We start from the raw sequence: 27,717 nt of genomic DNA, 5'->3' as shown, positions 1-27,717 counted from the left end.
ATCTTCAACCGCTTATCCGGAATCGGGTCGCGGGGGCAACAGTTCCAGCAGAGAGCTCCAGACCTTCCTCTCCTGAGCAACATTAGCAACTTCCTCCTGGGGGATCCCGAGGCGTTCCCAGGCCAGTGTGGAGATGTAATCCGCCCATCTGGTCCTTGGTCTGCCCCGGGGTCTCCTCCCAGTGGGACGTGCAGCGAGGACCTCCCTAGGGAGACGCTCGGGAGGCATCCGTACTAGATGCCCGAACCACCTAAGCTGGCTCCTTTCCAAGCGAAGGAGCAGCGACTCTACTCCGAGTCTCTCCCGGGTGACCGAACTTCTCACCCTATCTCTAAGGGAGATGCCAGCCACCCGTCTGAGAAAACTCATTTCGGCCGCTTGTACCCGCGACCTTATTCTTTCGGTCATGACCCACACTTCATGACCATAGGTGAGAGTAGGAACGAAGATTGCTCGGAAGACCGAGAGCTTTGCCTTCTGGCTCAGCTCTCTTTTCGTCACCACAGTGCGGTACAGCGACTGCAATACCGCTCCTGCTGCTCCGATTCTCCGGCTGATCTCCTGCTCCGTCCTCCCCTCACTCGTGAACAAGACCCCGAGATACTTAAACTCCTTCACCTGGGGCAAAGCCTCATTCCCTACCCGGACTTCACAATCCACCGGTTTCCTGCTGAGAACCATGGCCTCAGATTTGGAGATGCTGATTTTCATCCCAGCCGACGCACACTCGACTGCGAACCGATCCAGTGAGAGCTGAAGGTCCCGGACCGATGGTGCCATCAGGACCACATCATCCGCAAAAAGCAGTGACGCAACCCTTAGCTCACCGAACCGTATACCCTCTCCGCCACGACTTCGCCTCGAGATCCTGTCCATGAAAATCACAAACAGGATAGGTGACAAGGCGCAGCCCTGTCTGAGACCAACCCCCACTGGAAAATAATCCGACTTACTGCCGAGCACACGGACACAGCTCTCGCTTTGGGCGTACAGAGATTGGATGGCCCTCAACAAGGTCCCCCTCACCCCATATTCCCGCAGCACCTCCCACAGAAACTCCCGGGGGACCCGGTCATATGCCTTCTCCAAATCCACAAAACACATGTAGACCGGATATGCATACTCCCAGGCCCTCTCCAGGATCCCTGCCAGAGTAAAGAGTTGGTCAGTTGTTCCACGACCAGGACGGAAACCACATTGCTCCTCTTGAATCTGAGGTTCGACTATCGGCCGGACCCTCCTTTCCAGTACCTTGGCATAAACTTTCCCAGGGAGGCTGAGTAATGTGATACCTCTGTAATTGGCACACAACCTCTGGTCCCCCTTTTTGAAAAGTGGGACCACCACCCCAGTCTGCCACTCCCTCGGTACTGTCCCAGACTTCCACGCGATGTTGCAAAGACGTATCAACCAAGACAGCCCCTCAACACCCAGAGCCTTCAGCATTTCTGGACGAATCTCATCAACCCCCGGAGCTTTGCCACTGTGGAGTTGTTTAACTACCTCAGTGACTTCCTTCCGGGAGATTGACGCCGATCCCCCATCATCCTCAGGCTCTGCTCCTGTCAGGGAGGGTGGGTCTGATGTCATTGGGTTTAGGAGTTCCTCAAAGTGTTCCTTCCACCTCCCTACGACTTCCTCACTTGAAGTCAGCAGAGCCCCATCCTTGCTGTATACAGCTTGGATGGTTCCCCGCTTTCCCCTCCTGAGGTGCCGTATGGTCGTCCAGAACAACTTTGGTGCCGCCCGAAAGTCCTTCTCCATGGATTCCCCGAACTCCTCCCACACCCGCTGCTTAGCCTCCGTCACAGCTGTGGCTGCCGCCCTTCGGGCCTGTCGGTACCTTGCAACTGCCTCTGGAGTCCCCTGGGATATCATACCCCGATAGGCCTCCTTCTTCAGTCGGACGGCTTCCCTGACCACCGCTGTCCACCAGGGTGTTCGAGGGTTACCGCCCCTTGAGGCACCTAAGACCTTCTGACCACAGCTCACAGCCGCAGCTTTAGCAATAGAGGCTTTAAACATTGCCCATTCCTGTTCAATGCCCCCAACCTCCACAGGGATGCCAGAGAAGTCCCGCCGGAGGTGGGAGTTAAATTCCTTCCGAACAGAGGTCTCCTCCAAACGTTCCCAGTTCACCCGCACTACACGCTTGGGTTTGCCAGGTCTGTCCAGAGGCTTCCCCCGCCATCTGAACCAACTCACCACCAGATGGTGATCAGTTGACAGTTCCGCCCCTCTCTTCACCCGAGTGTCCAGAACATGCGGCCTCAGATCAGCTGATACGATTACAAAATCGATCATTGATCTTTGGCCTAGGGTACTCTGGTACCAAGTACACTTATGAGCATCCTTATGTTTGAACATGGTGTTTGTTATTGTCAGTCCATGACTAGCACAGAAATCCAATAACAAGCCACCACTCAGGTTCAGATCAGGGAGACCGTTCCTCCCAATCACGCCAGTCCAAGTATCCCCGTCATTGCCCACGTGTGCGTTGAAGTCCCCCAGCAAGACTATGGAATCCCCCACCGGAGCCCCATGCAGGACCCCATGCAGGGTATCCAAAAAGGCCGAATACTCTGAACTCTTGTTTGGCGCGTACGCACAGACAACAGTCAGAGTTTTCCCCCCATCAACCCTTAGGCGGAGGGAGGCGACTCTCTTGTCCACCGGGGTGAACCCCAACGTGATGGCACTCAGCCGGGGGCTTGTGAGTATCCCCACACCCGCCTGAGACCTCACACCCTGAGCAACTCCAGAATAAAACAAGGTCCACCCCTTGTCCAGGAGTTTGGTTCCAGAGTCCTTGCTATGTGTGGAGGCAAGCCCCACCAGGTCTAACCGGTAGCGCTCTGCCTCCCGCACCAGCTCAGGCTCCTTCCCCACCAGCGTAGTTACGTTCCACGTCCCAAAAGTCAGCCTCTGCTGCCCCTGATTGGTCCGTCTGGAACCTCTGCTGTCACTGCCACCCATCTGACAGTGCACCCGACCCCACTGGTTCCGATCGCGGGTGGTGGGCCCACGTGGCGGCGAAGATCTGCCCACGTTCCTTCTTCGGGCTGTGCCCGGCCGGGCTCCGTGGTTAGCCCGGCCACCAGGCGCTCGCTGACGAGCCCTTCCTCCGGGCCTGGCTCCAGAGGAGGGCCCCGGGCTTCCTCCGGGCCGGGTCGCATCACTTCGTCTTGAATTGTCCATGAAGTGTTTGGTGAACCATTCTTAGTCTGGCCCCTCCCCCGAGACCACTTTGCCATGGGAGACCCTACCAGGAGCACTAGGCTCCCGACAACACAGCTCCCAGGTTCATTGGGGCACACAAAGTGCAATGGAAACCTTTTTTCATCCAGACCATCAAAGATGAACACAACTTTCCAGACAGCAAGCTGCTCTGCTGTGACCTTCTTTAATGTTGGGTGGAAGACATGGATCAGTTTGAGAAGACTGTGCTTTTCAGCTCCGACCAAGTTCAGCTCCCGGAATGAAAAGGGAATCAGGAGATTTACATTTTGATTTTCCAAACCCTTTGCCCAGTCCAGAGTGAACTTACGTACAGAGAATGTTTTTCCAATGCCAGCAATGCCCTTGGTCAGAACTCCTTTGGTGGGAGTCGTTCTGCCAAGGAGGAGGGGTTTAAAGATGTCACAGCAGTTGATTGGTTTGTCATGGAGGATCTTCTTCTTGGAAGCAGTCTCAAGCTGCCAGACCTCATGTTGGTTATTAACCCCTTCACTCTCTCCCACTGTGATGTAGAGCTCTGTGTAGATGCTGCTGAGGGAGGGCACTTCAGTGACGTATGTCACACGATCAAGACTGTTCAAACTGATCTTATAATCCTGTAAATCCTCCTGCAGACTGACATCTGCTATGAGAAGAGAGTTCATGCATTTTAAACATTCAGGTTTATACTTCCTAACAGTTGTGTATGCACATCATTAATTAAACAACATCTAGAAAATCTGCAATTCATGAAGAAAAACAGCCACAATGAATAATATTAGGTCATTTGTTTTTGTTCAGACTTGAAAGATGGTTATTTTCATTCATATCTGGATATGAACACTGATAAAATAATGTTTAAGTTTATGGCTTCTGCCATTGATGCATTTCAGGTTTTAACATTAACAAGTATGTCTTACTTTGTCCACTTCTGGTTTGACTGAGTGTCTTCAGTCCAGGTGTCTTCTCTCTGTGGAGATGAAAGTAATGTATTATGACTATACAATTGACTTAACATTCGCATGACTGCAGTAAGACCAACTACCACTCAGACTAGCTTCAGATCAAAATGACAGATTTTTTCCCTGCTATTCCATTGGCCACTGTCTCCCCTCTGAGCTCCAGACGCTCTGACACCTTCTCCCCCGCACAGCGGGGGATACCATTGTCTTTTAAATATCTATTAACATTTCAGTCCCACTCAAAGCTCACATGTTGGCTATAGTTTCATTTGGTTTAGGCTACAGGCAGAAAAATAATAATATAGGCTATAACTGGGAACGTGAATGTGTAACTTGGAATGGTAACTGAGATCCTATGTAAAATCTTCATGACAAAAACGTATAAAACAGCGCGATCGCTGTAGCAGTGAGCTTGAATTAGGCACAGGAACGGGAAACCTCACATTGAAAGGAGACATGTCCAACTGCAGACATGGCCGTCATAACCACTGTAGCCTCTGTCTAATTATGAGACTGTATCCAATGTCCAAAACACATTGATATCTCTTGACAAACCAATATTATTATATATGTAATAATAATAATAATAATTATAATTATAATAATAATAATAATAGAAAGACGTGGAAAAACAAGCCCAAAGTCGCTTATAATAAGCAGACATGGCAACATAGACAGAGAGCCGTTCTCTCTCTCGCTTTCTCTCTGCTACACTATAAACATGCTTTGCACAATGCTTAGATGAAATACAGCATTTAGAGGTTAGATTTACTGGGAACAACACAGTTATTTTATTATTATTTCATTATTAGTATTGGACTAATGAAGTCCCTTGGCCAAGCTGACAGTGAAATGCAAATCATCCATTAACTTGAACAATGACGGTCTGCGGGCCGGTCTGCGGGGGGTCTCGAGGTGTCAACTACTCTTGCCTAGGGGAGAGATGGGTGAGGACGGTCAAAATAGCCGAAATATAACGTCTGGGATGGTATATATGGGGCTAATTTCATATTTATAATACGTTTAAGATTTTTTTTAAAACAGAGATGATTTGAATCAAATAGTTAGGAAAAGTCATGAAAGGGGAACTTCCTCGGAGCTTCTTGAGAGAAGATAATCCACTTTAAATTCTCAAAAACGACCAGATTGACGGGCTAGTCGCGCGACTGTTAAGACTGCTCTAAGGTGTCAGTTACCTTGTCTAACAGCACCTCCATAGTGAAGGGCACCATGACACTCCGGAGATAAGTAGAAGCTATGTAAACACCATCTAGCAACATTAATATTTGCACACGATACAAATAACTATTTATTTAATACAGGTTAAAACAAATTCATAAATAACTAAATAAATGCAAAACAAAAGCCAAACTAAAAATAAGAAATAAACTCCAGTCCCACCCCCCTCTCTTGCCGGACCACTTGGTACAGTCTGACTAGGTGTTTGACAGTCTTAACACAGTGATTGATATCAGCTGGAGGAGAAGGTCGTACTGGAACCACATGAAACATGAGCTGTGGTCCATTGACTATATTCTCACAGTGGCCATTTTGCTCTCACGTCATATTTGCGGGTTGGGAAGAAATGCCACCCCAACCCTCATTAACTTAATATTTAGAAGACATTTGTAGAATTCCCAGAAGCAAAGATTTGAGTTAAACATGTTTGCTTTGAAAATATATATATATTCAAAGATTAGCACAAATAGCCGCACTATGAGCTTGTATATCTGCTATTTTTTAATAGCCCAAAGTATAAAATAATGGTTAAAGCTAAAAATCTAAAATGACAGTATGCGTTCCTGGATTGAATGGGTTAAAATAGGGTTTGGGAGCTAAATCTGCAAAGTTGCCCTTTAAATAGCAGACACCACGTCACGAAGCATGAGATCACTGTGTCATGTTCTAGAGTTGTATGTGCATATTGTGTATTTTGTAAAGGAGGATTCACATACTCTGTATTTGGAGGTCCAGGTTCATTACTGAAGTCAGGAACATCACCTTTAGACCAGTCACTCTTCATAGATACACAGCTGTCTGTTGGAGACTCTGGTCTGTGGTGAAGACTTCTGGAATCATACAAATGATTTAATTATCAATTACAATTATCATGTGAATGAAAATGTCCATTTGTTCAAGATTATTTATTGTTATGTCACATCATACAAGTATACGGGAGTAAAGTATTTGGGTTAAATTGAATACTTAACAATTATTAACAGTACAGGTAATACAGTCAATATATGTTCTTCCTCTCACGACATAAAAATAATATTACCACTTCTATAAATAAATTCCATTCCTTGTTGTGTCATAGTGTTGTAGTGTGTATGTTGTATAGTGTTATAGTGTATATTGTATAGGAGGATTCACATACTCTGTATCTGGAGGTCCAGGTTCATTACTGAAGTCAGGAGGAAAATCTTTAGACCGGTCACTCTTCATAGACAGACAGCTGGGTGTTGGAGACTCAGGTCTGTGGTAAAGACTTCTGGAATCATACAAATGTTTAAACAATTATCATGTGAATGAAAATGTCCATTTGTTCAAGATTAATTATTGTTATGTACATTTATTGCCTCACTTTTCTTTTCTTTTTACCCCTAGTTCTCCCGAATTTAGTCGGTATGCCAATTATTTCTTCCCCATACATATCTGTGTGTTGTCACTGCTGTTGTGTCCTACTGACTACCAGTGAGGAGCACGCACCGGGAGGATGTAGAGCCCTAGCTCATAGGAGTACATACAGTAACACTTATCACCCTCCCCATCCGGCTTCCCGCCCCGAACACGGATCAATTGTGTTCGTATAAACGCTTGACAAAGCCGGATGCACCACGGTGGTATCGAACCATCAGGCTCTTTGGCGTTGGGCTGCTACTTTACCACTGCACCACCCAAACGCCCCACCCGCACACTCTTGTGTACAACTAAACTACGTGTTTTGCGTTTAAGACGCGGCCCAGGGTCGTCTTATCGCTGTGCGGAAAGTCTGTGGGTAAAATAACAAAGTGCCTGATTTACATATATGTTACAGGGAAATTGAAAAACCAGGGAAATTGAAAAAGGAGCGCTCGTTTTCACCCCCCCAGGCAATTCTGTAGAACCAACACTAGAGGGCAATGCAAGCCACACTAGACTAGAGCCCCCCACCACACACACAAACGCGTGTGCATGTGTGCACGCACACATGCACACGCGCACACACGCATGGACTAGGTGGAACAGGGTAGGACCCAAACGCAGGACACGACAAGAAGATAACGGGAAAACAAAGGCTTTACTTCAGTAAAAACGGGAACAGAACCGACACAGAACCCTCAGGCATAGAGGGAAACAAAGAGGTCACGGTACAGGCACACAAACGCCAACAGGTATAATGTCCGAACAAAGGGCACCGGCTGGAAGGGCTTAATAAAGAGCATGAAAGTCATTAGCCACAAGGGCCGCCAGCCGGGCGTACCGCGGGCATCAAAGGCTCAGGCAGGGAACAGTTAGTGAAGAGAGGGGGGGGCGGGGCTGAAGGAGCGGCAGCGCCCGAACTGTGACAGTACCTCCCCCCCAGGCTTCCCAGAACCGGAATGGGGGTGGGGCAGAGAAGCGGACCAGAACCTCCGGGGGGGGAGAGGGCAGAGACAGGACCGGGGGGGAGGGGGGGTAGTAGCGCTGCCAGGGCTCTGCGCGGAGGGTGTCGGCGCAGAGGGCGCAGGCAGGGCAGGAGAGAGGCGCGGGTCGAGGCCGGGATGGCCACCCGGGTCCGGACGGACAGCGGCAGGGGAGGTCCGGAATGGCAGGCGAGGAACCGGGGCAGAGAAGAGGAGCTCGAGGCAGGACGACCGCCGGGGACCAGCCGGAAGGAGGACGGAGAGGCCCGGACGGCAGGCGAGGAGCCGGGAGGGGGGCGAGAACCAAGGCAGAAGAGAAAAGTCCCCGGACAGCGACGACCGGAAAACGGGACACGGGCGGGACCTCGACGACCGGAAAACGGGACACGGGCGGGACCTCCCTCACAGGAGACAGGACAGATGACACGGCTCGACCAGAACCAGGACGAGGAGACACGGCAGGACGGGGAGACACGTCAGGACGAGGAGACACGGCAGGACGAGGAGATACGGCAGGACAAGGACGAGGAGAGGAACGGTGACGCGCCGGGATGACCCGCCGATGCGGGGCTCTCACCCGCTCGCGGGGAAGGTGGCAACTCTCCGTCGACGACGACCTCCGTAGACGGAGCCCAGCCCGCTCGCGGGAGAGAGACCGTGGGCCACAAGCTCTCTTGCGGGTCCGGGGACGGGGAGGAGACCACTCCCGTGGGAACGCCGAGGACGAGGAGGTAGAAGCCTCGGGAAGCTCGCTCGAACTCGGCTCACTGGTAGAGCAGCCGCACGTGGCGCGAGCACTCGAGCGGACCGAAGCCGCCGCTCGAGGTCGCTGAGACGGACCCGCCCCCTGGATGACCCGCTCCCAGATGTCCTGAGTCCGGACCAACATGGATCGCTGGCCGCCGGCCAGCGTGGTCTCCATGTGGAGTAGGCGTGCCTCGAGGCGAACTAATACGTCCATAATAATGTCCAACCCGCCCTCCAGGGCAGGTGGACCGAACACGGGACCGTCGGTCTGGCAGAAAACGGACGCGTGCCCCGCTGGGTCCATGTTAGGTTCGGACATTCTGTCACGGTGTGGACTAGGTGGAACAGGGTAGGACCCAAACGCAGGACACAAACGCAGGACACGACAAGAAGATAACGGGAAAACAAAGGCTAACGGGAACAGAACCGACACAGAACCCTCAGGCATAGAGGGAAACAAAGAGGTCACGGTACAGGCACACAAACGCCAACAGGTATAATGTCCCAACAAAGGGCACCGGCTGGAAGGGCTTAATAAAGAGCATGAAAGTCATTAGCCACAAGGGCCGCCGGCCGGGCGTACCGCGGGCATCAAAGGCTCAGGCAGGGAACAGTTAGTGAAGAGAGGGGGGGGGGGGCGGCAGCGCCCGAACTGTGACACACGCACACACACACACATGTGTGTTGTGGATAGTAACCCATGAAAAGATCTATTCTCCCCCTATCGGTTTACAACACAGGCCAACTCAGGCAACGCTGATTCGAATAGCAGACCATCGGCCGGACGGCGCGGAAACTCGCGCCTGGTGGCGCTCAGGCACGCCTCCTCGGCCTCAAGCTCTGCTGAGTCGGCGCGCCTCTGTCATGGACAATAACTGTTATCGCGAGGAGGAGTGCCTCGCGTAAAAAAACCTGTCTCGAAAAGCCCCACCTCGCGCCGAAGCCCCGCGCCTAAAAACGAGCATACCTTTCCAATTTCCAAACAAATGCCAATTTCCAAGTGACATATATACCACTTCTCCAGGCGCAAAGTCAGCTTGTGGCGCGATGAGTCTTACGTTTTTGTGTTTAGCATGGAAAGGGAAATATTATTTGCGAGTGAAATGGTGGCGCTATGCCTTAAAGGCAACTTTGCAGATTTAGCACCCAAACCCTATTTTAATGAAGTTGAGGACATAATAAACATGATGTTGGAGTGTGTTTTGTGTTTTTTTGTTTGTTTTTATCAATGATTTTGGCGAATGTGAGATCCTCGTACAGAATGTCAGTATTTCCTGGACTACAATGGACTACAGACCCCATGTTTCCTGTAGTTCAAGTCAGACTGGCCCCTCCAGCTAATGTCAATCACCTTCTTAAGACTGCTCTAAGGTGTCAGTTACCTTGTCTACCAGCACCTCCATAGTGAAGGGCAACATGACACTCCGAAAATAAGTAGAAGCTATGTAAACACCATCTAGCAACATTAATATTTGCACACCATACAAATAACTATTTATTTAATACAGGTTAAAACAAATTCATAAATAACTAAATAAATGCAAAACAAAAGCCAAACTAAAAATAAGAAAAATTCCAGTCCCACTCCCCTCTCTTGCCGGACCACTTGGTACAGTCTGACTAGGTGTTTGACAGTCTTAACACAGTTTTGCTCTCACGTCATATTTGAGGGTTGGGAAGAAATGCCACCCCAACCCTCTAACTTAATATTTAGAAGACATTTGTAGAATTCCCAGAAGCAAAGATTTGAGTTAAATATGTTTGCTTTAAAAATATATATATATTCAAAGATTAGCACAAATAGCCGCACTATGAGCTTGTATATCTGCTATTTTTTAATAGCCCAAAGTATAAAATAATGGTTAAAGCTAAAAATCTAAAATGACAGTTTGCGTTCCTGGATTGAATGGGTTAAAATAAGGTTTGGGAGCTAAATCTGCAAAGTTGCCCTTTAAATAGCAGACACCACGTCACGAGAAATAGGGCCCTTTGTTTAGTTTTTGTAATTTGCTCGTGTTACTTAGCATGAGATCACTGTGTCATGTTCTAGTGTTGTATGTGCATATTGTGTATTTTGTAAAGGAGGATTCACATACTCTGTATTTGGAGGTCCAGGTTCATTACTGAAGTCAGGAACATCACCTTTAGACCAGTCACTCTTCATAGATACACAGCTGTCTGTTGGAGACTCTGGTCTGTGGTGAAGACTTCTGGAATCATACAAATGATTTAATTATCAATTACAATTATCATGTGAATGAAAATGTCCATTTGTTCAAGATTATTTATTGTTATGTCACATTATACAAGTATAAGAGAGTAAAGTATTTGGGTTAAATTGAATACTTAACACAATTATTAACAGTACAGGTAATACAGTCAATATATGTTCTTCACGACATTAAAATAATATTACCACTTCTATAAATAAATTCCATTCCTTGTTGTGTCATAGTGTTGTAGTGTGTATGTTGTATAGTGTTATAGTGTATATTGTATAGGAGGATTCACATACTCTGTATCTGGAGGTCCAGGTTCATTACTGAAGTCAGGAGGAAAATCTTTAGACCGGTCACTCTTCATAGACAGACAGCTGGGTGTTGGAGACTCAGGTCTGTGGTAAAGACTTATGGAATCATACAAATGTTTAAACAATTATCATGTGAATGAAAATGTCCATTTGTCCATTGTTATGTACATTTATTGCCTCACTTTTCTTTTCTTTTTACCCCTAGTTCTCCCGAATTTAGTCGTTATGCCAATTATTTCTTCCCCATACATATCTGTGTGTTGTCACTGCTGTTGTGTCCTACTGACTACCAGTGAGGAGCACGCACCGGGAGGATGTAGAGCCCTAGCTCATAGGAGTACATACAGTAACACTTATCACCCTCCCCATCCGGCTTCCCGCCCCGAACACGGATCAATTGTGTTCGTATAAACGCTTGACAAAGCCGGATGCACCACGGTGGTATCGAACCATCAGGCTCTTTGGCTTTGGGCTGCTACTTTACCACTGCACCACCCAAACGCCCCACCCGCACACTCTTGTGTACAACTAAACTACGTGTTTTGCGTTTAAGACGCGGCCCAGGGTCGTCTTATCGCTGTGCGGAAAGTCTGTGGGTAAAATAACATAGTGCCTGATTTACATATATGTTACAGGGAAATTGGAAAACCAGGGAAATTGAAAAAGGAGCGCTCGTTTTCACCCCCCCCCCCCAGGCAATTCTGTAGAACCAACACTAGAGGGCAATGCAACCCACACTAGACTAGAGCCCCCCACCACACACAAAAACACGTGCGCACGCACACATGCACACGCGTGCGCATGGCAAGGACCCCCAAATTCACACTTGTTAGCCCACGGACCCCCATTTGAAAAGATATGCCAGGGACCCCCATAAGAGAAGATTTTTTTACGGCTCTAGCAGTGAATCTCAACCATTTTAATTTCAAGGACCCCCAGTTTGACATGCATTAGGGCTACGGACCCCCATTTAATGGCATTTCTATCCCTTGGACCCCAGTTTATATCGTAAAATGTATGTTAATGTAACTCTGAGAGTGTACAAATGGAACCAAATGGACCCGTTAGAGTCCATTTGGTTCCATTTGTACACTCTCAGAGTTACAGACCCATAAGGGTCCATTTGGTGCCTAATCTATCATTTAGCTGGGGACCCCATGGAACTCCCTCAAGGACCCCTGGGGGTCCCGGACCCCACTTTGAGAACCAATGGTGTAGTGTGTACACACACACGCACATCCCGTCGTGGAGGCACAGAACACACACAAACACCCGCGCATATACAGATCTAACAGGCGGAGCCGTCCCCCGTCGGCCGTCGCCAACACACACACGCGAGCCGTCGCGAGCGCGCGCACACACACACACACACACACACACACACACACACACACACCACGGTACATCCTCATGCGGCCCGTGGCCTGTCGCGAACACACACACGGGCGTCGCGCAAACACAAATAATGTACATTGTGACACGTGCCTCCCCAACGTGCATGCGCACGTGCGTGTCCACGCATACACGGCCGCGGACCCAAGTTGTGGTGCGATCATCTCCCCCCCACCCACACACACACCACGATGCAGAATTAAATGTGGCTCCCTGGCGTTGCCATGTTGCTCGCCCCCCCCCGCCGCCCCGGGTCCCGTCGCAAACACACACACACACACACACACACACACACACACACACACACACACACACACACACACACACACACACACACACACACACACACACACACACAGAGAGATCCGTAAGAATGCACTCAGAGAGTGGGCGGGGTCTATGGTGTGGAACTTTGGTGTTGCCATGTTGGCCTATTGTAAGCGGTTTAGGGGCAATATTGGTGGTACTGTGTTTTGGAGTTGGTTGTGAAAGTGCAGGTGGGTGTGGGGACGCGTTGTGAGCTTGTAGATCAGCTGTTTTCCAAGAGGCAAGGTATATGTGTGAAGGCGCTTCGTTTGGCCTTGTTTTCATAGAATATTTGATATAACTGGTGTATATAAATGAGTGGGTAAAATATGTCCAAGGATTCGTCGGTGATGACACATAAGATCGCCGACGAATCCTTGCTGTCTTTAAACCAGCTTTAAACTTCGAAAATGGCGTATCGTCCGTCGCTACTTCCTTGTTGCATAGTGACATCACTGTCGAATCCTTGGTATCTTTGTCCTAGCCTTTCAACGTGTGTGTTCATCAGCGTCGTTAATATGCGTTGTAGTCTTTGCTCGTGGTAGTGAAACACTAAACAGGATTATTATTTCATGTCAACATTCAAGTACAACTATCAGAAGATGTAACTCAGGTAAAGTAATGCGCCCCTCTGCAAGTTTAACTAAAGTTCTCCACCTGTCCAAAGTTGTTCCTAATACAGACAGAGCCTTCGGTCAAGAAAGACGATCATCAAGGCTAATACAGACAAAAATATTTTTTAATCATCCTATCCTTGTTAATATATCACCATTTAGGTCAATGATATAACATTATGTAGTGATATGATAATATAAATAGCAGCCAGTCATTGACTGCGTCACTGCCAGTCTGTCTTTTGAGCGACCTCCCTCCCTCCCTCCCTCCACTCGGGTATTAATGGAACCGTCCATTTCACAGTCTGAGGCCCGAGACCCCCCGCTCGCCGGGTCCACTCGGGTATTAGTGGAACCGTCCATTTCACAGTCGGAGAACCGAGACCCGAGACGGACTGTACCGGCTCCGACCCGGACCCGGAGTCACTTCTTGTGAATGGACCCGTGACCGAGCCGGGTACGGGTCGGAACCAGGGTGTTTCGGGTTACATGCCTAACCCGACGACCTCTAGCCCAAAGTATAAAATAATGGTTAAAGCTAAAAGTCTAAAATGACAGTATGCGTTCCTGGATTGAATGGGTTAAAATAGGGTTTGGGAGCAAAATCTGCAAAGCTGCCCTTTAAATAGCAGACACCACGTCACGAGAAATAGGGCCCTTTGTTTAGTTTTTTGTAATTTGCTCGTGTTACTTAGCATGAGATCACTGTGTCATGTTCTAAAGTTGTATGTGCATATTGTGTATTTTGTAAAGGAGGATTCACATACTCTGTATTTGGAGGTCCAGGTTCATTACTGAAGTCAGGAACATAACCTTTAGACCAGTCACTCTTCATAGATACACAGCTGTCTGTTGGAGACTCTGGTCTGTGATAAACAAAACAAAAAACTGCAATAATCATGTGAATGAAAATGTCAAATTGTTCAAGATAATTTATTGTTATGTCAACTTATACAAGTATAAGAGAGTAAACTCTTTGGGTTGATTCTATACTTTATTAACACGATTATTAACAGTACAGGTAATACAGTCAACATATTTTCTTCATCTCACAATATTACATGAAAACATAACATAAAATGAATAAAATAATTGTACCACTAAATACAGTACAACACAAGTTGCATAGAAAGATATATATTCCATAGTTTAATGTAAATTATCTGCTATTTCCATGCCTCGTTGGGTCATAGTGTTATAGTGTATATTGGTGGGGCATAAGGAGGATTCACATACTGTGTGTGTGGAGGTCCAGGTTCATTACTGAAGTCAGGAGGATCATCTTTAGACACACAGCTGGGTGTTGGAGACTCTTGTCTGTGGATGTGATGTTTGTCTGGTCCCTCCTCCTCTCTCTCCACACACTCACTCATCTTTAGGTCTTTATTAAACCTGTCAGGGTTACAGTCAATGAAATAGATCATAAAAAAGGAAATACTGCATGTGCACAACTGTGAGTGTACAAATAGAACCATTTATGGACCCTTACAGGTCTGTAACTCTGAGAGTGTACAAATGGATCTATTGTACACTCTCATGGGGTCTGGAGTCCAAACTAAACCAAACTGAGGTCTTTGAAATACATACAAAGTTTGAGATCCCACTGATGTAAACATCATCTATATAATCAATGACAATAGACATACACGAAAGATTCAGAACTATTTTCACGTTTTCATGTTAGATATTCTAACATCATAACAGACCATAGTTTCAGAAGCTCTGGAGCATAATAAGGTTTCAATGTTCACTTAGAAACAATTTCCCTCTGTCAGTTGTTTCTTTCTTTCTCTATTTTGTTTTACATGAATTCACAATGATTAATTTGTTTCATACAATAATGTAGCAACCCTGGTGTCAAAACTCTACGCAACAATAACCTTCATAACAACAAAACAGATTGAATTGTTATAGAACATAATATAAAAATAGGGTTCAGGGGTGTAGTGGTGTGCAACACGTCACTACGGTGTATAACCACCCTTTTGGACCAACACGCACACGCCCGCAGATGCACTGGCGATGCACGACGCACGTGCGTGCCCGCCAGACTGCATGGCCGCTACATGGAATCAAGAGGTGTAACTTTTAATGCCTGGGTGATTTGCATTCATACTACCACTGTAGAAGGAAGCCTAGCATGCAGCTTTGTTGTTGCTTCTTAAAGAAACAATAGACAGCAGTTAACAACATGTCTCTCCAAACAGTGACGTTACACATGGTCATATAGACAACAACATAGGTCATATGGTATAGACAACATATACTGTAGGTCAACATAACAATAGACAGCAGTTAACAACACGTCTCTCCAAACAATGATGTTAACATGGTCATAGACAACATATAGGACAGAATATAAACAATGATGTTAACATGGTCATTTAGACAACATATAGGACAGAATATAAACAATGATGTTAACATGGTCATTTAGACAACATATAGGACATAATATAAACAGTGACGTTAACATGGTCCCGGCCAGAGCAAAGGGAGTCAATTTCACCTCTTTACTGTCTGTGCTTGACTTCATTGAACAACAACTGAACATGGAAAGGTTGCCTATTGCTGAAAACAAACTGTGTTTCACAATAGTTTTTGAGTGAAAGATCATGTAGCGCTGACACACACACACACGCACACACACACACACACGCACACACACACACACACACACACACACACACACACACACACACACACACACACACACACACACACACACACACACACACACACACACACACACACACACACACACACACACACACACACACTCACTATCTATAGCAGATCTACGAGCTCCCAATACTTTGCCTGGCGACAGGTTTTAAGCTTGTAGATCTGCTATTTTGAAAAACATCTTAAGTCATGGGGGTCCCTGGTACAACACCTTTTCATATGGGGGTCCCTGGCACAACACCTTTTCATATGGGAGTCCCTGTTACAACACCTTTTCATATGGGGGTCCCTGGTACAGCACCTTGTCATATGGGGGTCCCTGGTACAGCACCTTTTCATACGGGGGGTCCCTGGTACAACACCTTTTCATACGGGGGGTCTCTGGTCAAATACATGTCAGTCTGAGGGTCCTTCACATGGAAATGTTTTGGAACCAGTGTTCTAACTCACATTATTGTATAATGGTCTATTAACTAATGAACACTAACACAGGGGTCATATTCAAAGTTCTCCTTCAATGTGTGTACGTTAGATTAAAAAACCTTTCATAAACAATAACAAGTGGTTCTAATATGTCGTATATAACACTTAAACAGCATTAACCTTCATAACAGCAGACTAGCAGTATGATTACATTAACCTCTGTAATACCAGACCTGATTAATAACATTTACCCTAAATTAATCTGTATGCTTTAATCCAACATGTTACATGTAATACCAGTAGTGATGCGCGGGTTGACCCGTTACCCGCGGGTCCCGCGAGTCAACCCGCGGCGCGGGCGTACAGTCAAGAGTGAAAATATCAGACCTACAAGCTCACAACACGTCGCAATGCGCCGCGTTGTGAGCTTGTATGTCTGCTATTTTCGATATAGTCCGGAGGATTGAGACGATATTTTAGGCGAATCGTTCACTTTTTCATAAAAGCATGAAACTTGGTACACTTCTGCAGTTTGGGGCCCTGAACATTTTCAGATATGGAGCCATCACGAAAACGCCCGATGGTGGCCATGGCGGCCATTTTACTTTCTGCCATTACCAAATAATGTATTTTGCATCATAACTCCTGAACCAAACATATTAATACACAATAGGTGATGTCTATTCCTGTTTTGATGGTCACTGATTACAATAATATCATGTACAATATCATAAACTGTTCAGGTGAATAGTTAATGGTCAATTCAGTTATGTTGTGAGGTAGTCCAGTGGTTTTGTCAGAAAATCTTTCACTTTTTCATAAAAGTGTGAAACTTGGTACACTTGTACAGTTTGGGCCCCTGAACAATTTCAGATATGGAGCCATCGCAAAAAACACTCCCTAGTGGCCATGGCAGCCATTTTACTTTCCATAGCCAAATTATGTATTTTGCATCATATCTCCTAAACCAAACATGATAATACAGAATAGGTGATTTCTACACCCATGTTTTGATGGTTAAGGATTACAGTGATAACATATAAAACAGAGGTTCTCAAACTGTGGGTTAGGACCCCAAATTGAGTCATAGGAAGGTGGCAGTGGCTACATTAACTGCAAAAAATTTAATGTGAATCCTTCCAATTAAGTCTGTTTTTGTTTTGTTTTTGAAAAGCATAAAATTATCATAATGGTTCTGGTAACAGATATAGGCTATATACTATACTGAATGCTTCCATTTACAAAAATAATGAATTTATTTGTATAGCGCTTTTCCAAATCAGGTTACAAAGTGCTTTAAAGAGTAAGATAATAAAAAATCAGCATGATAATCATATGAGATAAAACAATATAAAATCAGTATATAAAATAATTTATAAACGCTGAAATTACAATGGAATAACACAGAATTTAAAAAATTGTGATCTATAAGTTCACAATGCATCTTGATGTGACCCGTGAGCTTGCAGATCGGCTGTTTTCACTACAATGACAATTTATTTGAATCTTTTTATACCTGGTGTTTCATCAGGATGGGGAACAATTATTTTAGCACTTAGTGACTGCACTTTTCAACATAATAGATTAGAACAAGATAAACATCTATGTAAGCACACAAAACAAGTATTATTTTAACGGGACAATTTGGTAGTGATGTGTTGAAAACACATCACTACATTTTTGTGTTTTAGAGATATTTGTCATGGACTTGGGACACCCAGCTTAAACCTGGGGCCAGTAAGCAAATTGGTGATGACAATGATGGCTGCCTTGAAACATAAGGGACCAGTTGTGTCATGCATGCTCTGGGCCCTATCTTTCCTTACCCCTTATGCCTAAACGTATTAGCCATATTTTACCATTTTGAAAAACATTTTTAAATAGTTCAACTAGCCGATCTACATCGGCACGTTGTGAGTTTGTAGATTGGCTATTTGAACTGCCGGTATTTAAAAATGTTTTTCAAAATACAAAAAAAAAGGGGGAACCTCTAGACTTATCTACTGTACCTTACTAACCTCCATACAGTACCTCCACCTCCCACTCACACATCCCTGCACCTCTATCACACCCCTATACAACCACACCTCACTCACCTGCCCCACCAATCCCCCACTCTGCCTGGTCTCTGTCCGGGGTCAGAGACACCCCTCTATGATATAGCGCACCAGATAATGTATGTTAGCAAGCACATGTAATTTGAAACAAATTCTGCCCAAACATAATATTAACTTTAATATCAGAAAATAAGAAAGGATGTTTGAATGTTTGGGAATGTTCCAGGAACATAGCACGCAGATGTACACAGGGCCCTTGGAGAAAGAGTACCCAACAACCTTTTAAAAAGTTTACTCTATGTGTGTTAACGGAATAGAAAGCCGTGGAACATACAGCAGGACTCTGGGAACATAGGAATGACCCTTCTCAGATATTGTGATTTCCTTTTTTCAACGTCACTGACTAAGTAAGAGTGGCTTATCATCGGTATTGGCTGAGAATGAGGGTGTCTATTCCCAATTCAATGCGCTTGACCCCTAGATTGCTGAGGTGGAGCAACACCTACCATCACCTCTCAGTACTCAATTCACATCTTAGTTACCCAAGCCATGATACTCATACACAGAGGTTCTTTGGGATCGTACCCAGAACCTTGTGATCCAAAGGCGAGTGCTCTAATAACTGAGCTACCTGGACACAAATAACGTGCTTGAATTGACCTATTCACCTGAACAGTTTATGATGTTGTACATGATATTATTGTAATCGTTGACCATCAAAACATATGTGTAGGGATCACCTATTCTGTATTATCATGTTTGGTTCAAGAGTTATGATGCAAAATACATTATTTGGTTATGGTGGAAAGTAAAATGGCCTCCATGGCCACCAGGGGGCGTTTTTGCGATGGCTCCATATCTGAAAATGTTCAGGGGCCCAAACTGTACAAGTGTACCAAGTTTCATGCTTTTATGAAAAAGTTAACGATTTTCGTCTCAATCCTCCTCTGTCCGGACTTAATACGCAACAACACCGCCATACAGCGAAGCACAAATGAAGCTTTACACAGCTGCTGCATACGGGTGGTTTGCTCGGGTGTAATGATAAACAGAACCGGGGTCCCGAAGTGATAGAATATGAACCAAGCCGGACCCACTTGACGATAATCGTGGATTGTGGATATTATACAAGCAAGCACAGTGACTGTCTGTCTGCAATGGATAAAGTGTTAGTGGCGAAAGTTGGTGACACATACACATTGCAGGCAACTAAGGCAAGTAATCAACCTCCCTTGCGCCATCATTCATGTATTGATGTATAACATTAACAAAACTAAACACAAGCTGTAGGTTTTGCATATTAAGGTTGCTAGATGTAAAGGCCAAAACATATATTCATTTGTTTATACTGATGTGCGATGTAGGCTACGGTGTCGCGCAGCAGTTCACTCACACTCACTCATGATTATCTTCTTTTTTTTCACCGCGGGTCGCGGGCGGGTCGAGTCGTTGATTTATGTATCGTTTTGTGGCGCGGGTTGAAGCGAGTTCGGGGTTCCCCCAAAGGATTTTAAAGGTAGGGTAAGTGATACCTTGCAAGTTTTTTGCAGAGCACAGGGCTAGACTGGGACAATAATCAAGGCCAGGATTAACCAATCAGTGATTACCTACATTAATTTGAACCCTCCCATCAGCCCGGCTCCTCATCTTTGGGCTTGTTTTCATAGACCTGTCACCTGGCCGCTTGTTTCTCTTACAAAATCTGGCAACAATGGTCACAGCAGCAACATCAGCCAGTCAGAATGAAACACAGGACAGGAGTTATTATATATAGTTATATATTTGTTAGACTACAGCTAAGAGCAAGTGGCAAGAGCCATTGATCATTAATTTGATTCAGCTGTGTGGAGTGGAACAGAAAGTGATGCCCAAAATTAACGCAAAGGCTCATGGGACACAGGAAACTTGTGAATACGTCCAGCCTGATGTAGATATACGTACATTAATCCTTACTGTAGTCAGTGTAGTGACCTGTCATGTGACATCAACAACCTTACTGTAGTGACCTGTCATGTGTACTGGAGCAAAATAAGGTTTAACAATTAACTTAAGAACATCATTTCACTCCCTGTCATTTTCATTTATGTATTTTTTTATATAGATTTCACTATACACTTTGCTGTAGCATTTGTTTAATAAAATATTGTATCATAAAATAAGTTAATGCTGCCATCAGCCTGTGCCGTGAAAAACTAAAATACAAAATTACTGTGGCCACGGGCCCACAGCAACATGCCAGCCCTCGTCACAACATCCTTCCAGACCAACAACCCTGGTGTTGAAACTCTAATGCAACAATAACCTTTATACCAGCAGAACAGAGAGAATTGTTATAGAACATAATATGAAGATACTTACTCTACATTTATCACACCGCACTAGAAGAATGTATCATATCTGCGTCGTCTCACTCCGTTTCTGTTCAACCGTTCACTTCCCTCATGGGCTGTGTTTCAAAATGGAGGCTGTAGACTAGAGTTTCAGTGCATAGAGAGAGAGACAGAAAGGAAGTGTGTGGGGCGGGGGTAATTACCACAAAGCAGAAGCGAGAAGTTACATATTGTCGCTGTTACGCATAAACCTTGTTTAGCCGATCTACAAGCTCACAATGCAAAGCCATGTGATGCGTACTGAGCTTGTAGATGTGCCGATTTTTCATTATGATTTTTGTTTACCTTTTACATGCTAAAAATGGGTTTGGCAGGTTCAAAGTTGTTAAGTGTGTGTGTTTTATAAATATTGAATTGCCTGACGACAACCACATGACAGCATGAGTGCAGGAAAGTGTCTACACACACACACACACACACACACACACACGCACACGCACACGCGCACACACACACACACACACACACACACACACACACACACACACACACACACGCCTGTCATCTTCCGGTTCATATTGTAACTGAGGTTACTTCAATGTGTTTCCTGTCAATTCAACTGTCTGTCTGTCTGTCTGTCTGGAGCTGTGTGTCTAACTGGCGATGCACGACACACGTGCGTGCCCGCCAGACTGCATGGCCGCTACATGGAATCAAGAGGTGTGACTTTTAATGCCTGGGTGATTTGCATTCATACTACCACTGTAGAAGGAAGCCTAGCATGCAGCTTTGTTGTTGCTTCTTAAAGAAACAATAGACAGCAGTTAACAACACGTCTCTCCAAACAGTGACGTTACACATGGTCATATAGACAACAACATAGGTCATATGGTATAGACAACATATACTGTAGGTCAACATAACAATAGACAGCAGTTAACAACACGTCTCTCCAAACAGTGATGTTAACATGGTCATAGACAACATATAGGACAGAATATAAACAATGATGTTAACATGGTCATTTAGACAACATATAGGACAGAATATAAACAATGATGTTAACATGGTCATTTAGACAACATATAGGACAGAATATAAACAATGATGTTAACATGGTCATTTAGACAACATATAGGACAGAATATAAACAATGATGTTAACATGGTCATTTAGACAACATATAGGACAGAATATAAACAATGATGTTAACATGGTCATTTAGACAACATATAGGACAGAATATAAACAATGATGTTAACATGGTCATTTAGACAACATATAGGACAGAATATAAACAGTGACGTTAACATGGTCCCGGCCAGAGCAATGGGAGCCAATTTCACCTCTTTACTGTCTGTCATCACAGCCATCGTCGGGTGTATTAAGGGGGGGGAGGAGGGGGAGTACAGGAAAGTGATAGAGGACTTTGTGGGCTGGAGCCAGCTGAACAAGCTACAGCTAAACATCGCCAAGACCAAGGAGATCGTTATCGACTTCAGGAGAACCCGCCCCACCCCACAACCAGTTTCCATCGGGGGGGTGGAGGTTGAGGTGGTCGAGTCCTATAAGTTCCTGGGAGTAGAGCTTGATCATAAACTGGACTGGTCAGCAAACACGAACAGTCTCTATAAGAAGGGTCAGAGCAGGCTGTATTTCCTGAGGAGACTGGCCTCTTTTAACATCTGCAGGAAGCTCCTGCAGATGTTTTACCAGTCAGTGGTTTCCAGCGTTGTCTTCTATGCTGTGGTGTGTTGGGGAGGTAATGCCAGACGGAGAGATACAGTCAGACTGGACAGACTGATTAGGCGGGCCGGCAAGGTCATAGGGACTGGGACTGAGCTAGAGTCAGTGGTGGCTATGGCAGAGAGGAGGACCCTGGCCAAGGCAGTGTCCATTCTTGATGATGCCAGCCACTCACTGCACACAGCACTTTATGCACAGAAGAGCAATTTTAGCAATAGGCTCCGATCACTGCAGTGTAGCACGGACAGATTCAGGAACTCTTTTATCCCAAGGGCCATTAGGCTGCATAATGATGCACTGGGGGAGAGAGGAGGGAGGGGGAGGGGGTTGACCAGCTGATCTATATGTATTTGTTTTTAGCTGTGCTCTTTTAACTGCTTTTACCTAGGTCTTTTAACTGCTTATAACTGATAGTTTTTTTATTAATGCATTCATTCATTCCCATTGGTGTAATGTTTTTTAAATGTTTACCATGCTTCTTTTTTATTGGCCTCTGTATGAATGTATTGCACTGGAGCCGTTGAGCAAAACAAATTTCCTTCGGGATCAATAAAGTATATATCTACAGTATCTATCTATCTATCTGTGCTGAACAACTGAACATTGTTCAATAGGCAACAAGGTTGCCTATTGGTGAAAACAAACTGTGTTTCACAGTAGTTTTTGAGTGAAAGATCATGTAGCTGACACACACACACACACACACACACACACACACACACACACACACACACACACACACACACACACACACACACACACACACACACACACACACACACACACCTACAAGCTCCCAATACTTTGCCTGGCGACAGGTTTTAAGCTTGTAGATCTGCTATTTTGAAAAACATCTTATGTCATGGGGGTCGTACAACACCTTTTCATATGGGGGTCCCTGGCACAACACCTTTTCATATGGGGGTCCCTGGTACAGCACCTTTTCATATGGGGGTCCCTGGCACAACACCTTTTCATATGAGAGTCCCTGTTACAACACCTTTTCATATGGGGGTCCCTGGTACAGCACCTTGTCATATGGGGGTCCCTGGTACAACACCTTTTCATACGGGGGGTCCCTGGTCAAATACATGTCAGTCTGAGGGTCCTTCACATGGAAATGTTTTGGAACCAGTGTTCTAACTCACATTATTGTATAATGGTCTATTAACTAATGAACACTAACACAGGGGTCATATTCAAAGTTCTCCTTCAATGTGTGTACGTTAGATTAAAAAACCTTTCATAAACAATAACAAGTGGTTCTAATATGTCGTATATAACACTTAAACAGCATTAACCTTCATAACAGCAGACTAGCAGTATGATTACATTAACCTCTGTAATACCAGACCTGATTAATAACATTTACCCTAAATTAATCTGTATGCTTTAATCCAACATGTAATACCATATTGATTAATCACACTTACCCTATTAATCTTTATGCTTTAATCCAACATGTAATACCAGATAGGCTTCTTGATTATAACACTTACCCTAAATTAATTGTTATGCTTTAATCCAGCATGTGATACCATATTGATTAAATACACTTACCCTAAATTAATCGTTATACTTTAATCCAACATGGCAAAACAACATTCGTCCAGACTGTTCAGTTCACTGAGTTGTTGTCGTGTCAAAATGGTTGAATGTACCAATGCACTAACAAGTGGGTGTCTAAAGCCACACTCCTGTGTTATATTATATTACGCATCTTCAACCAGGTGGAGTCTTGTTGCAACAAGTCCTAGGCTAGTCCCCCCCCCCCCCCCCCACCCCGCTATGTAGTCATAATTTAGTACATAATGAGCTTTATTGTGTATTTGAAGAATGTTGGTTTCCAGATGAACAATGGCTGTACTTCTCTATCATGTAGTTATGTTTATACCATCTCTCCACACACCAACGTATAGTAGTAAGATGGTCCAATCATTTCCATACACATACTCCGGTTCCAGATCAAATAACACAGTTTACATTTTAATATCACATGACCTGTGCATCTATAAAATCATACAGATTATAGTTTTTTACTTCAAGTCCCAACATCTGAGGTTCACGTATATATTTTTAATAATGTGGTCAAATCTTAGATGTACACTTGGTTCCTGTTTTTAATAGTTATGTTAACATTCACCCACTTGTTATAATGTAAACAAAACAAAAACAAGATTAGGATTAAACTGCAGATACATTTAAAGGGACAATCCACCCTAAAACACAACCCACACTGTGCTGTTCCTCTGACAGTTGAGAACTGTGTCATTGTCTGTCTTCACTTTTCAGGTTCTTCAGGTTTGAGCCAAACAAGTTCTAACAAGAGAGAGAATATAACGACAGATACATATTGCATTTAAACAGCACCTCTTTACAACGCAAACAACGCTTTACACACACACACACACACACACACACACACACACACACACACACACACACACACACACACACACACACACACACACACACACACACACACACACACACACACACACACACACACAAATAAAATCAAAATAAACACATCAAAATAAAACGTATCAAAATTGTTGGCATATTGGCATCATCATATTGTATTCATCATATCGTATCATATTGGCATTTCGCTCTCAAAATAACTGGGAGTGTTATCTCTGTTATCCTGGAAATACATGATGGGGACGTCTGACAGAGAGAGAGAGAGACAGACAGACAGACAGACATTTTTATGTTGATTTGAAATGTTTGGTTGCTACTATATATGTCATGAAATTAATTCAAGGACCCCAACAGAAACAAGTCCGCAAGGACTTTTTTGGTCGGACCTTTTAGACAAAAGTATTATAAATGTAACTGTGTTGTTTTACAATCAATCAATCAATTTCCAAATAACATTATGTGCAGGTTGGTCCTTTTGTTGTGCAACACTGCCCTCGTGTGTCTAAATGGAAGCACGGGCAGGGATTTCATTGGGGCCATACGTTTGGGGCCAAATTGGCCAATGAATATCTTTGAAAGATTTTGGCAAATTTGTAAAACTTTTCTGGCAAATTAGTACTTTTGCTTTTCATACTTTAAGTATATTTTGATGCCAATACTTTTGTACTTTTACTCAAGTACAATTTTGATTACAGGACTTTTACTTGTAAGAGAATATTTCTACGTTGTGGTATTGCTACTTTCACGTAAGTGAAAAACATCTGAGTACTTCTTCCACCACTGGCCGTCTTCAAACAAGTCCAGTGATGAATGAGTATGAACCATTGCCTCAGGAGTTTGTACAAATATTGGTACCAGGCTATTTTATAAATAAATACCAATACATTATTTTGTGTAATACACTGGTTATTTTCATTTGTTTATTTCACTGATAGTTATACCATATATATTAAAAATAAAATCAAGTGGCCGTGCCTCTGAAAAATATGAAATTCCAAGCTTTTTTACTGTTGCTGACAGCAACAGTAAAAAACGCAAAGCATGCAGAAGTTGCACTTGCTATTCACAGTATTATGTTCTCCAAAGTGCCCCTGGCCAGGACACATCACCTGACACTAGTAACTGCCTAACACACAACCTGTTTTATATGTAAATTAACTTCCATCAAGTGCCCCGCAATATGAGTGAAATAAAATGATGTGCCATTCATTTTCAGCGTCTCTGTCAAGTTGCTCCATAACTGTATATGTGTGTGTACAGTGCCTGAAACATTATCCCCATCAAGACTGGGTGAATAGCTTGAGAATCAAATGTCCTGAAGGATAATTCACTCTCTTTCAGGTAATTGTTCATCCTGTTATACTTACAGACAGCTCAGCTGTTCCTCTTGTATTTACCGATGGTATGCTGCTGGTGCTGCTTCCTCCTCCTCCTCCCAAAAGGAAAAGGCCTTCCTAATGCATTAAAAAAACTTTGCACATAATCATTGACAGAATTCTATCCTCATGTAACCTATTGCAGTCAATTCAATTCAATTCAAATTTATTAAAGTGTCAAATCACAACAAGTTGTCTCAAGACACGGATCTTTAATCAAGTCAAGGATCTTTAAACATTAGTCTGTCACTTACGGAGCAATTAAACTTCATAAAATACATCTACAGTATGTTGTCTACTCTAGATTAAGTATATTCTCAGAATGTCTTGATAACAGATTTTTTCTACGCTGGTTTGAAAGGTGTCTACATGCAACCTTAGTGGTGGTTGCCTAATAGTGTGGATCCATCTGGTTTCTCACTTGGCAGGTAGATTATCAAGTTCATGACTTGCCCTTGGTGTTGTGAGTTTTGAGACCTGTGGGATACCAATCTGGCACCCCATTCGGTTGACTCTGGGGGCACCACCTCCTTTTTTTGTGTAAAAAAATAACTCAGGTTTGGCTCCTCCACTTTCTTAGTCCACTTCCTCCCAGGTGTGTTTATTTCTGTTCATTCCTACCAACAACATCATTACATGTTTATGGCAGTAGTGCTGACAGATTCTGCTGTTGGCAGAATTTGTCTTGAGAGATTAGTGTGACACAGAGTAAACATGCCAAACCCTACTCAGGCATTGTGACAAGACTTCAAGGTTTAATGATCCGAATAGTTGAGCTGATGGACTCTCCTGTATTTCATATTTGTTTTCCTCCGTTAAATTTTTCATTCTTCGTCCTCCAAATGCCCAGGCCTGAGTCATACAGTAACTGGACAGCAGCTGGTGGCTAGAACCCATTTAGCATCACAACCAGCTGTATCCAATATCTTTTTAGGTTACAGTACCACTGACAAAATGTATTCGACCTACATGTTTTTGTTTTCATTTTTCACCCATTAAAGTCTCACTATGTAACTTTTTATTTACTTTTTATTCATAAAAATGTAATACAATTACATTCTTATGAATAAAATGTCATTGTGTCCAATCTGTATGGTAGAGTTTGTTAATACAATATAATGTATACAATTGGGGTGGTTGTATTTTGTCTCCCTGCTTTTCTATTGAGGCATTTACTTTACATTTTTATCCCACGATTTTGTAACCCATTTTTTCACCCAGTGCCAATTGTCTATGTAATCCTGGCCGCTACACTCCCTCTGCCAGCCTAGGGAGAGCCTAGAGCCGAGCTCATGCCTCCTTCA

The 27,717-nt window shown here is 44.3% G+C and overlaps 1 protein-coding gene across 1 annotated transcript in view; it reads right to left on the bottom strand.

Annotated features, from left to right (window-relative positions):
• LOC308079590 (protein NLRC3-like) overlaps nucleotides 1-21,026 on the bottom strand; it is a 34,720-nt gene extending 13,694 nt beyond the window's left edge. Inside the window, exons 1-9 of the mRNA XM_080421140.1 lie at nucleotides 20,896-21,026; nucleotides 14,609-14,764; nucleotides 14,140-14,238; nucleotides 11,046-11,144; nucleotides 10,627-10,740; nucleotides 6,556-6,669; nucleotides 6,134-6,247; nucleotides 4,137-4,186; nucleotides 3,131-3,862 (exon numbers count right to left, since the gene is read on the bottom strand). Coding sequence (XP_080277266.1) covers nucleotides 3,131-3,862; nucleotides 4,137-4,186; nucleotides 6,134-6,247; nucleotides 6,556-6,669; nucleotides 10,627-10,740; nucleotides 11,046-11,144; nucleotides 14,140-14,238; nucleotides 14,609-14,745 — 1,459 coding nt within the window. The 5' untranslated portion in view covers nucleotides 14,746-14,764; nucleotides 20,896-21,026. The remainder of the gene's footprint in view (nucleotides 1-3,130; nucleotides 3,863-4,136; nucleotides 4,187-6,133; nucleotides 6,248-6,555; nucleotides 6,670-10,626; nucleotides 10,741-11,045; nucleotides 11,145-14,139; nucleotides 14,239-14,608; nucleotides 14,765-20,895) is intronic.
• Between the last annotated feature and the right edge of the window lie 6,691 nt (nucleotides 21,027-27,717).

Source organism: Gymnoscopelus braueri, assembly GCF_963280865.1.
Source record: "Gymnoscopelus braueri genome assembly, chromosome: 23".
NCBI lineage: Eukaryota > Metazoa > Chordata > Actinopteri > Myctophiformes > Myctophidae > Gymnoscopelus > Gymnoscopelus braueri.
Note: the sequence above shows the minus strand (reverse complement) of the source record. Positions and strands in the feature narration are given on the sequence as shown.